This window comes from Papilio polytes, unplaced genomic scaffold (genome assembly GCF_000836215.1).
Source record: "Papilio polytes unplaced genomic scaffold, Ppol_1.0 DF824102.1, whole genome shotgun sequence".
Lineage (NCBI taxonomy): Eukaryota > Metazoa > Arthropoda > Insecta > Lepidoptera > Papilionidae > Papilio > Papilio polytes.
The window spans coordinates 320,616-333,557 of record NW_013525102.1 but is presented as its reverse complement, the minus strand read 5'-3'; the positions used below and the strand labels follow the sequence as shown (position 1 = coordinate 333,557).

General features: G+C 36.4%; 2 protein-coding genes across 2 annotated transcripts; both read right to left on the bottom strand.

The window, feature by feature from the left end:
* Positions 1-1,102: 1,102 nt before the first annotated feature.
* Positions 1,103-3,504, bottom strand: LOC106099776 (myrosinase 1-like). The gene is made up of 6 exons (XM_013278425.1): positions 3,405-3,504; positions 3,125-3,267; positions 2,376-3,040; positions 1,866-2,174; positions 1,517-1,755; positions 1,103-1,295 (listed from the first exon to the last, which is right to left on the bottom strand). The coding sequence occupies exons 1-6, from the start codon at positions 3,425-3,427 to the stop codon at positions 1,136-1,138; spliced, it is 1,539 nt and encodes a 512-aa protein (XP_013133879.1). The 5' UTR covers positions 3,428-3,504; the 3' UTR covers positions 1,103-1,135.
* A 1,893-nt stretch (positions 3,505-5,397) lies between these two features.
* On the bottom strand, positions 5,398-11,583 carry LOC106099418 (lactase-phlorizin hydrolase-like). The gene is made up of 11 exons (XM_013277977.1): positions 11,454-11,583; positions 11,112-11,248; positions 10,371-11,035; positions 9,958-10,266; positions 9,597-9,835; positions 9,343-9,498; positions 7,533-7,675; positions 6,742-7,406; positions 6,335-6,643; positions 5,725-5,963; positions 5,398-5,592 (listed from the first exon to the last, which is right to left on the bottom strand). Exons 1-11 carry the CDS (start codon positions 11,480-11,482, stop codon positions 5,433-5,435), a joined length of 3,051 nt encoding a protein of 1,016 aa, XP_013133431.1. The 5' UTR covers positions 11,483-11,583; the 3' UTR covers positions 5,398-5,432.
* Between the last annotated feature and the right edge of the window lie 1,359 nt (positions 11,584-12,942).

Sequence of the window (12,942 nt, the reverse complement as noted above, 5' to 3'; positions counted from 1 at the left end):
TCAGTTCTAGCATATAAACACGGCCCGTACACAGTGTCTGAATAATTTAATTTCGATAGTACCAAAGCCTCGACAAGCTGTATACGCAACCTCTCACTAAGGTATCGCCGAACTTTGTAAAGCACTTTTAATATGTAAAAGCAGCTACGTATTACTCCCGATAAATGTTTTTCGTAGCGCAAGTTTGGTTCAAGCACCAATCCTAAGTTTCTGGCCTCATAAACCCGTTCAACTACTTCGGATCTCAACGTTACCTGACAGTCTGGTGGGATGTTGTTAATCTGATATTGAGATCCAAAAATTATATATTTTGACTTAAAGGGATTGAGAACGAGACAATTATTCTCTGACCAGCATCGTATTCGGTCAAGGTCTTGGTTAAGGGCCTGTACGGCCGAGGCCCACTCGCCACTCCTAAATGAAATATAGATTTGTAAATCATCGGCGTAAAGGTGGTATTTACAATTTTCAATATATTTTATGATATCCGATGTGTATAAGATAAAAAGAAGAGGAGAGAGAATAGCTCTCTGCGGGGTACCTCTTTGCAGGGTTCTATATTCCGAACGTTGTGTCTGACCATTGTCCCTAGTTATTTCAACACATTGACCGCGGTTTGTGAGGAAGCTTTGAAACCACTGCACTGTATCAGACGTGAAACCGTAATATGACATCTTTGAAAGAAGCAGGGATATGTCTATGCAGTCAAAAGCCCTCGAAAAATCTAGAAGTACCAGCAACGTGCACATGCCTTCATCCCGAGCGGAGATAATATTGTCGGTGACATCTAACAGCGCAGTAGTGGTACTATGACCTTTCCTAAAGCCAGATTGGAATTCAGAAAGTATGTTGTTATTTTCTAGATAGTCTGTTAGCTGAATCCAAACGACTTTCTCAGCGACTTTCGATAGACACGGGAGTAAACTGATCGGGCGAAGATCGAAAGATCTTATATGAAATTATATGAAAATATCCCGAGGATCAGAGTTTTTTGGCAGAGGTCGAACTAAAGCAGTCTTCCATACATTTGGAAATTTTGAGGTTGTTATGGAACAATTTACAATAGAAGTTATCGCGCTTCTAAATAAATAAAACCAGAGTATTATATTCCGTCATTGTATATTTTTCCAAAAGCTCAGTGACCCTCGTCGATAGTCATGACGTCAATGTCGGGTTCGTAGTGCATGTCGAGCGCCCGCGTGCGTACAATCTGCTTGTACACGAAGGCGGACTTGCGCGGCGTTCGCGTGCGTTCCGGGCTCTCGTAGTCCACTTCGTACAGGCCGAAGCGCTCACTTAAAACAAAATCAAAATCAAATCAAATCATTTACAGAAGATATTTAAACAAAGATTTATTTATTACTAGCTGTTCCCGTGCGGATTCATCCGCAAGAAATTAAATAAACTACATTTTAATGTTTACATTTGTCAAATTCTCCTTGTTAATAGAACGTGATTATATAAACGTTTTTGAGATCTTTTATCCTGTTCTTAAAATGCTTTTACGACTACTTACGTATATCCTTGCAGCCATTCGTAATTATCCATTAAACTCCAAGCCGTGTAACCACGGACGTCGGAGCCATCCTCCATAGCATCAAGCATGGCGTCGATATAGTGCGTGTAGTAAGTGATGCGGTCCTCGTCATCCAAGCCTCCGTAAGTAGCGAATCCATTTTCCGTGATAACAACGGGGGGATTACCGTAAGCCTCTTTGATTTCGGTTAACAGATTGTAGAATCCCCACGGTACAAACTATAAGCAAAAATTAATTAGAAATATTTGACTTAATCTAGACATTTTTTTTCCTCAAATACCTTAAAACGTTCTATGTTTTGTAAAATGGCAATAACTAATATACTCACTTTAGTAAACTCCGATTCACCTATTTTCCATTCATTTTTGGTATAAGTTACAAGTTCCATGTCATCATAGAATGATGGTGTCTCGTGGTAACCTACCACAGATTCATTTCTATATACGTATTTCGTTGAGTAATGATTGAGGCCGAAGTAATCAGATGAGCCTCGAATATAATCAATTTCTTCTTGAGTAAATTCCGGCAGCCTCGATCTATAAAATCCTTGTTCACTGCTCTTAGCTGCCACACGTTTTTTCATAATTTCGGGAAAATTGCCGGATTCCGAAAAGATAGGGTTCGCATAAATGCCCCACTAAAAAAAACTTACATTTTTAAAAATCTTTCAATTAAGAGAATTCCTATAATTAAAGAGATATTGATTCTAAGCTAACGCGTACTAAAATCTTGCTTCTTAGCATTACCTGAAATTGAGGACTGTTACTACTTTTTTTTTTATTATAAATAAAAACATACGCGCAAAAAAGAGAAAAAAAAAACCAAAAACAAAACCAACCGTAAATTCGTTAGCATCTTTAGCAGCATCGGCAAAATCTTCATGTTCCGTATCATGCCATTGAGCGCTTAGAGAAATGAAAATCGAGCCGCCTTGAGTCGGGCGGAACTCTTCATCGTAAATGTGATATGCCTTAGCATGAGCTAGCAACAAGTTTTTCGTACACATATAATCTGCTACGCCCTTAATGTTTAGAAGAGGTGCCAGCGACTTGTCTCCATATCCATAGTAGCATACCTGCAGAGGCTCATTGATCGTAATCCAATCTTTCACTCTATCACCAAATAACTCAAAAGCAACACGTGCGTAGTCTGAGTACCAGTCAATGATATTAGGGTTGGCCCATCCACCCATCTCCTGCAGTTTTTGCGGCAAGTCCCAATGATACAGCGTAACCATTGGTTTAATATTGTATTTTAGCATTTCATCAATCAAATTATTATAATATTGAACTCCAGCTTCGTTTATTTTGTCTGGAAAGCTAGTTGGTAAAATTCTGGTCCATGAAAGTGAGAATCTATAAAAGTCTAATCCCAGCTCCCGCATCATCTCCACATCTCTCTTATATTGGTGATAAGAATTGTCTGCGATGTCACCATTTGAACAATCCTTCACAACACATGGGTTCGTGTGGGTAAGGTGATCCCAAATGTTCTCGGATTTGCCTGTAAATATGATTCAAAACGGTCTTTTTGATACAGTTACAAAAATTGTGAATACATTACATAAATTGATTATCGTATTATTACCATCTTCGTCCCATGCTCCTTCAACTTGGTAAGAAGCGGTGGCGGTACCAAAACGAAAGTTTTCCGGGAATTTCCTTACTTCATGTCGAGCTTTCTTAATGGTCTTACACTCAGCTACTACTATTGATGCAATCACGAAAAATCTGAAATACAAATACACAATAAATAAATCTTGTAATACTTGTGTAGTGATACTAAAAATAACCCTTTTTCATGGCATCATAATTGTTATTTTTGTGTATGATAATTGTTAAGTTAATTTTCATAATACTCTTCTTACAGAATTCGTTGTAACGACCACATTGTGATGCCTCACTATTGGAATGTCATGTTTCAAACTGTATTTATAGGTTACAAGTTTCGCTATACAAAAAATGACAAGTTTATCATTATCTTGACGAGTTTTAGGTCCGCGGAGTTATCAGCATTCACTATTACTGGGCTCTGTTGGGGATCAATTTTATCTAGAAGTGGTTATATCATTCTTTATATATTATCCCATTTAGTTAGAACATCTTTTCAATTTAACTTATCTTATTGAATTATGTAATCATACACTATGTATGTAACTATATACTTTATAGGAGAGTCGATAAAAATTCCTGTCTGCACAGAAGTAATCGACCTTTCTAACTGCAGTAAGCAGAATCGTTATTCAGTTATTTAAGCAACTTCTAGATCTATACTAAATCTAGAGTAAGAGATGCCCTTAGTGGATATTATATGGATAAAGAGTTGACACAAAAAAAAATCACTGCTTCAATTTGAAAAATTAATCTACTGTCAACACATACACATGAGTGTTGGTTGACGGAGATCACTTATTAATAGATTTCACCTTCTTACAGAAAAAATACGAGCAAATACATAGGCATCATCCAAATTGGATTATTCATCAATTTTTTATTATCTTATGCGATTGAGGCGATCATTTATAATGCCTTCATAAGGGGATATGTATAAAAATTTCCGATATCATGGTTGATAAACTTATTTGTGTACTTTACGGTGGCAGAATAGATCGCAAAACATCTTGTTGAAGTATTAAATTATCTCAAGTATTTTGATTGTTCAACTGCGGTCATGTGCACTTAAAATGAAGGGACGGTATGAAAATAGTAGTTGTAATTAAAGCTTTGGTAGTAAGCGAGGAAGCACACCATTCACTAATCTATCGCACAACTTTTTAGTAGCGCTTGGATTGCCGTAAGCTTATATGAACTTGCGCACACTATTCGATTTTTAGTTGTGCAACTAACCTATTTAATGGGCTTTGAAACAAGCGACAATCGTACGATAACAGATATACGATAGTTTTCAGAGGTCTCCTCTAAATATCCATTGATATTATAGTTAAAATAGTGTTAGTTCATTTTACTTTTAGTACTACGGTCGGAATATAAAAGTTTCATAAAAACCAGCTGTTCTCCACGACTCCATCCGGGTATAAATAAAAAAGAAACTTATTTATTAACCTTGGTATTCTTCCAAACTATGTTCTACATATATGCGAATTTCGGCGAGATCCTTTGAGCCGTTCTGCATATACATTGTGGTAACAAACACCCATCTATCCATATAAACTGTCGCATTTGTAATAAATATTAGTAAAAGTAACATTTACTACATGTTTTTTTTTTCTTCTACTATTTTGTAAAACTGCGTGTTCTGTTTTTAGGAATCATTGAAAACCGGCGCTTCGGTGTACACCGAGCACATGCCGAATGAATTCCTTTTCATTTTTTTTTAATAAACTGATTTCTTTCTAAAAGTAAGATGGCTTTCAAGCAGCTTTGGCAGGATTCATTATGTTCCTAACAAATATGTAAATGTAAATATTTTATTATGAATACTTAAGGTGAGTGGGTTTTCTCACCTTTTATGTCATGGTTATATTAGTTTTATCAGAAAACTTGCCACAATTTATTCTTTCTAACATAATTACCATTAACATTATGGTAATTAATACTTAATACAAATACATAATTAATTTTCAATGTTAAAGATAATAAAGCGGGCTTGACACTCAAAACAAAGGCCGAGAATGTACTCACGGTTACATTGGCAAAAAACAATTGTTCTACTGATAGATTTATTTAGGGCATAAAAAGTACTTAAGTTTTTTTTTTTGTTACAATGACTGCCTCGCATTCCTAAAACTGTAGTACCCCGATTGTTTTTATTAATACGCTTCATATTCTCCAACTGTTTTAAGTTAGTGGCCTTTATTATTAAAAATTATTCAGTTACATCATGCGAGAAAAAACAAGAGATTGATTTTTAAATTTATTTTACTCGTTTATCTAAATTAGTGTCCCTCGTCGATGGTCATGACGTCGGTGTCGGGCTCGTAGTGCATGTCAAGTTCCCGTGTGCGTACAATCTGCTTGTACACGAAGGCAGATTTGCGCGGCGTGCGTGTGCGTTCCGCGCTCTCGTAGTCCACCTCGTACAGACCGAAACGCTCACTGTGATTGAAAAGTTTCATATTATTAATTTTTTTACGCATAATTAGTCTCAAATATAATAAGACGGCAACAAAAAACTGTATAAAATTGTGATGTAATATTATTATAATCAAGTAAAAAATTTAAACATACGTATATCCAGCCAGCCATTCGAAGTTATCCATAAGACTCCACGCCGTGTAACCTCGCACGTCTGATCCTTCCTCCATAGCATCTAGCATAGCGCTGATGTAATGCCTATAGTAGGTGATGCGGTCATCGTCATTTAAGCCTCCAAGTGTGGCAAATCCATTTTCCGTAATAATGACAGGAGGATTGCCATAATCCTCGCGTATTCTTGTCAGTAACTTGTAAAATCCCCATGGAACAAACTATGAAAATAACATGATATTAAAAATAACAATTGAAACAAGCTGTTGGAGTTTTTATATGTTTGTATACTGGCAGGCAACACTGTACACACTGAGGATGGTTTTTTTAATATTAGAATAATATATTCTAAATTATAAATAATTCTATATTTGATGTTTTTATATATTTTGACTTCACATCTCGACACAGAACAAGTAACATTGTAGGACTAATAGACTTTGTATAAAATATGGTTCAGATATTTTAAATATAATGATGATTAACTAGAAGAAAGTGTTTCAATAGCCCCACACCTCCAGAGCCCCAGACGGGGAAAGTAACCGTTCAACACAAGCTATAAAATTTTAGAGAAATATTTTGAAACACCTACCTTCGTGTACTGAGATTCGCCAATTTGCCATTCATCATAGACATACGTTATTACTCCCATGTCGTCATCAAATGATGGTGATTCATAATAATCGACTACAGATTCATTGCGATATACGTAGTACGTCAAGTAATGATTGAGACCGAAACAATCTGACGTGCCGCGCACATAGTCAATTTCTTCTTCTGTAAATTCTGGCAGCCTTGATCTATAAAATCCTTGTTCCGCACTCTTTTGAGCGACGTACTCTTTAACAACCGGTGGGAAATCACCGGTTTCCGAAAATATTGGATGTGAATATATTGCCCACTAAAAATAAAGTTAAGTTTAGATATTTCTCGACATTTACAGTTAGTTTACTTTAATTAATTATTACGTTATATTAGATCTAAAGTAAGATTAATTACCGTGAAATCATTAGCTTCTTTAGCAGCATCTACAAATTCTTCATGTTCCGCATCGTACCACTGCGCGCTCAGTGCTATGAAAATTTTACCACCATGCGACGGACGGAACTCTTTATCATAGATGTGATAAGCCTTAGCATGAGCTAATAATAAGTTTTTAGCACACATGTAATCAGCTACACCTTTAATGTTCAGAAGAGGAGCCATTGTGTTGTCCCCATAACCATGGTAACACACTTGATGGGGTTCATTGATTGTGATCCAATCTGAAACCCTATCACCAAACAATTGGAAAGCAATTCTAGCATAATCTCCAAACCAGTGTACTATTTCTGGGTTTGTCCACCCACCCATTTCTTGTAGTTTTTGCGGTAAATCCCAATGGTATAGCGTTATCATTGGCGTGATATTGTATTTGAGCATTTCATCAATCAAATTGTTGTAATATTGAACCCCCGCTTCATTTATCTTGTCGGGAAAACTGGTTGGTAAAATTCGTGGCCACGAGAGTGAAAATCTGTAATAGTCAAGGCCCAGCTCCCTCATCATCTGTACATCTCTCTTATATTGGCGATAAGAATCGTCAGCTATATCGCCATTTGAGCAGTCCTTTATAACGCATGGGTTTGTATGAGTTGCATGATCCCATATGTTTTCAGTTTTTCCTGAAATAGTTTCATTCTTTTTACGTAATACAAAATGTCAAGACAAATATATAATTAAATAGGGATAATAAGAAGTTTTACTATTTTTTAGGATTCTTGAAGGTAATAATTTTGTACATTTCTTACCATCTTCATCCCAAGCTCCTTCCACTTGGTAGGAGGCGGTTGCGGTGCCGAAAAGAAAGCCATCGGGGAATTTTCTTACATCATGCCGAACATTATTAATAAATTTACACTCGCCTTTTACGATCAACGAACTCACGACGAAACTGAAAATTAAAATTGACTCGTTATTGTGTAACCTCAAATTACTAATGTTCTTTGATTTCCTACTTTGCGATATTTCAAAATTATGAATAAACACAGTCACTGAAATGATTCCTCTTTTTAAATTATTAAAAAATATTCAATCAGTAAATGTTAAATAGTTTTGTACTATATTTTCCCATAAATTAATAAAAGAGTATTAACAGCAATGGCCACCTCACCCACATCATGCGTCTTTTCTCTGTAACTGTTACAACTCTTATTTATAGCGCCTCAGCAATGTTTCATTGACACCCTTATCGTTATCTTGACACGTTATATTATTTATTCCCTCACAACGTTATCGTATTTGATGTTTATATTCTCAAGCATCAACTTTATTTTTTGTCGAGGAATTTAATTACCACGAGGTGATTAAAAAATTGCAGTTGTTAAAATGTTTATAAATTTCACTTACACATTTTCAAAGCTTAAACATAGAAATTTACCCTTCCCCTTCCCATTTAGAAAAAACTTACGTGTTATTTAGTGGCCAAGATCACATCTCGTAAGTGTAGATGCAATAAGGATTCTCCGACCATGATTTTTCAAAAATCTTTATCGAGCGTTCTTCACGGTGCGTAAAGGGTTTTTGTATACGTATTTAAAATAAAATGTGGTTGAAATACTAAGTTTTTATGGTCTTCATTTAAAAAAAAAAGTTATATCTTCTGGTGCAATTTATTACATAGATTAACGATATGTCCCTACTGAGGGGGCCAGAGTCTACCCTAAGTAAGCCATAGTCAACGACGCTGGCCCACTGCGGGTTGGTTGTTTTCACTCATATTTTTAAATTTCACCGTAAGAACGTCGGGTAAATTATGTACATATGAAATTCGAAAATCACATTGGTACATGATGGGGTTCGAACCCCTGAGCCACCGACGCCCTGACCCCTGATTTACTGTATATTATTTAATAATGTAATATTTACTTTTATCTTTGATTATTCATTTCCACAACGTCAAGCGAAATTGTTTCGCTGAGAGTTCATTAAAAGCTTGTTTAAGTGAAATGCGGTGCGCCACTGTCGTTTGTTTTGAAATATGAGTTTAGCAAATTAATTACGAAACGGAATAAATACTACTATTTCATTTGCATCAAAGATTTAAGGCACGAGAATTTTAAATTAACATGATAAGGAATATTTATAAATGGCACATTTTAGCCATTAATCTGGGAAATGCAATCTATGAAATGTTAAATCTCATTGAACAAAGTATCCGATACTTCGCCAGTACAGCAAAAGTGCACTCTTTGTTTATTTTGAACAAAAATTAAATAGAAAACACATAATCATTAACTAAAACACGTATGTAATAACTGTTTAAAAGCAAAATATTATCTTTATATTATTGCTTAATTTTAAATAGAAATCGTGTTTGCTTGAAAATCTTTGGATTGATAACATTTTGGTAATTGTTATATACTTAAAAATCTGCAGATGGTTTCTTCTCTTCTTAAAAGTAAAGTAAGAAAGGAATAAAAGTTATAAGTACCATATATGGGGTTGTAACTTTTATTATTGAGACCTTTGAAATAGAAACGTATAACGGGTTTAGCTTGTATTGTATTTAATTTATTACAATATGATATTACATTTTTTAAAGAGTTTTACAGTGTCTAATTTCCCTCGTCGATAGTCATGACGTCGGTGTAAGGCTCATAGTGCATGTCGAGCTCCCGCGTGCGTAGAATCTGCTTGTACACGAAGGCGGACTTGCGTGGCGTGCGTGTGCGTTTCGCATTCTCGTAATCCACCTCATACAGACCGAAGCGCTCACTAGAATAGAATATTTTATATGTACAGTACAATATATTAAAGAACCTTTTGTTTTTCTTAAGCTTTCTATGCTTCGTGATATCATTATTAATACTTACGTGTATCCCTGCATCCATTCGAAGTTGTCCATGAGACTCCAAGCGGTGTAAGCCCTGACATCGGATCCTTCTTCAATAGCGTTTAGCATTGCGTTTATGTATTCCTTGTAGTAAGTCACACGGTCGTCGTCATCCAAGCCACCGTATGTAGCAAAACCATTCTCAGTTATATAAACAGGAGGATTGTTGTATTCCTCTCTTATTCTTGTCAAAAGCTTTTGGAAGCCCCATGGTACGCACTGCGAATATTGAGAAATTAAAGAATGATCTTAAATTAGATTTGATGTATTAATAATATTAGATGTATTAATATATAGATAATCACATAATTGGTACAGTTTGTAACTTTTCGTATGCATACCTTGGTAAATTCAGATTGACCAATCTTCCATTCTGCCTTCTGGTATGTTAGGACCTCTAAGTCATCAGCGTATGACGGAACATCGTGGTAACCGTAAACAGATTCATTCCTGTAAACTATTAATGTAGAGTAGTGGTTGAGACCGAAGTAGTCGGAACTGCCACGAACGTAATCAATTTCCTCGGGAGTAAACTCCGGCAGTCTGGACCTAGGATAGCCCTGCTCTTCGCTCTTTGCAGCTATCCTCTTCCTCATAGACGGTGGGAAGTCCCCTGCCTCGGAGAAGACAGGATGAGTATACTGTCCCCACTGGAAAAAGTAAATCAATATTACAAGAATGGAGTAGTATAAGGTACAATTTTGTACCAGGAAAAAATTATATAATCTTTCGAATCGTAACTTAAAAGATTTACCTGGAAGTCATTGTTGTCGTTAGCAGCCTCAATATCGTCATCAGTTTCCGGTTCATACCATTGCGCGCTGAATGAGATGAATATAGCACCGTCTTGATTAGGTCTGAACTCTTCGTCATAGATGTGATATGCTCGAGCGTGGGCGAGGAGCAAATTCTTAGCGCACATGTACTCAGCTACGCCCTTGCTGTTAAGGACCGGCGCTTTTATAACATCACCATAGCCCTGGTTGCACACTTGGTACGGCTCATTTATTGTAATCCAATATTTAACTCTGTCACCGAATAGTTGGAAGACTGTTCTCGCGTAGTCACCGAACCAATCTACAATATGAGGATTAGCCCAGCCGCCCATTTCCTGCAACTTCTGAGGCAGATCCCAATGATACAGAGTTATCATCGGCTGTATATTATACTTCAACATTTCATCGATCAAATTGTTGTAATACTGCACGCCCGCCTCGTTTATCTTGTCCGGGAAACTTGTAGGTAAAATTCTTGGCCAGGATAGAGAGAACCTATAGAAATCTAGACCTAATTCTCGCATCATTTCGACATCTCTTTCATAAAGATGATAGGAATCATCGGCAATATCCCCATTTGAACAATCCTTGATGATGCAAGGGTTATTGTGGGTCAGGTGATCCCAGATATTTTCAGCCTTGCCTAAACAAAAAAAAAAAGAAATTTAAGGAATGGCTCGCCAATCTATTTTAAGGGATACATATTAATATATGGTTACCATCCTCGTCCCACGCTCCTTCCACTTGGTAAGAAGCTGTCGCAGTTCCAAAAAGAAATCCATCAGGAAATTTTCTTACATCGTGTCTGATGCCGTGACTTTTGCATTCGTATGTCGAGTAACATAGGAAAGTAAAACTGGAATATTGTACAAAAATGAAATCAAGTAAAACTTCGATCTTAAAGAAAGATCGCAAAAATGTTCTTACATTATTACTATTTTTACTCTAATTATCTACTTTTTGTGATATTTATGTAACATTTTGTATATAAATTACCATGTAGTTGTATTTTTAGAGAGTCATATCTTATAGGCTGTTGATTAAAAAAAAATATTACTCACATGACAACAGTATTGCTAAAAATTCCCATTTTTACATACTATCTTCAAGGTGTATGGAGCGACACGAGTATGAAAAATGGTTTGATGTTTATATACAGTCTATCGAGAGACGGCTATCGACATTGTAAGATACAGTGTTAAGATTCGCATATCGCTCTTGATATTTGAGTTTAAATTTACAAATAACTTTTAAATCGATCAACGTTTTATCTCGATGTGTGTTTTTTCCATATCAAATTTATCTTGTTTTTTTTTCGACACGACAACAACGCCCGGAAATATAAGCTCAAGAAGGCATAGAATATCTTTGTGAACTCTTTCCTATTAGTAAATGGTTATAAAATCCAATACCCATCGAATGCTGGACAAGTTTTAACGTAGAGAAATAAGTAGACTTTTCATTCAATTGTTTTACTTTTTTGCGACTACATGTTCCACTGTCATCCAAAAAAAATATGTATGGAATAATATCAGTTTACTTCAATAAGAAAATAATCATGAATACACCTTAGCTTTGTGGAAAAGTGTCTTTTACTTATGTAAAAAACATTAAAGAATGTGTATGTTTTCTTATTCTACAGTTGACATATTTATTTATTTTGTAGAATAGCAATCTGCCGTACATAATTATACGTATTAAATGTAAATGTTGTTGCACAGCGGCGGAGGGTCGCGCGCTGAGCGATGGCGGCGCGGTGCGCGGCGCTGGCGCTGGCGTGGTGCGCCTGCGCTGCCGCGCCCCCTGCGCCCACCGCGCCCCCCGAGCCGCCATACACGCTGTCCCCTCCCCTGCGCACCTGCGACACTCTGCTGCTGCACAACCCTCCGCCGATGCCACCGGTATTAATTGTAATTTTAAGTTAATTCAATAAATATGATAATTCTGATCAAATAGACAAGAACACAAAATGTCTTCTAAGTTATTTATTTTGGAAACGGCATAACAAAATGTTATGTATTCAAGATGCGTTTCGACAAGAGTCTCTATTTTTTGTAAAGGTGAAATAAGGCACGTGCTACTTACCGTGTCGAAGAAAATTAGTTTTAATTCCAGCCCGGCCCTCCCTCGCGCCTCTCAAGGACTACGCCAACCGTTTGTCTCACAGACCCTTAAGAAAGTTAATAGCGACGGAGGCTGAGGTAATCTCTTCTACGTCCAGAGAGTTTAAAAGCTTTTTAACATTAATTGGAGAAAAACAAGTTGATCGCATTGTCTTTGTGTGTAAAATAGGCCACGCAATAAAAACTGAACAACAAAGTGCTGAAGGGATTATTTCTTGGTCTTTATAACTTGTGTTTCGCAATCAGTATTAGAACAAAATTCTAAATTAGTATCATACTCGTATCTTACAGTTCGAACACATAACAATGAGTCATGTGTAAACTGAATGTGCAATAGGCAAATAAATAGTACAAATCGTATAATTGTGGTGTATTATCGGTGGTGTCAGCATGTCCGCGAGCACGAGGCGGCTGCAGTGCAGACGGC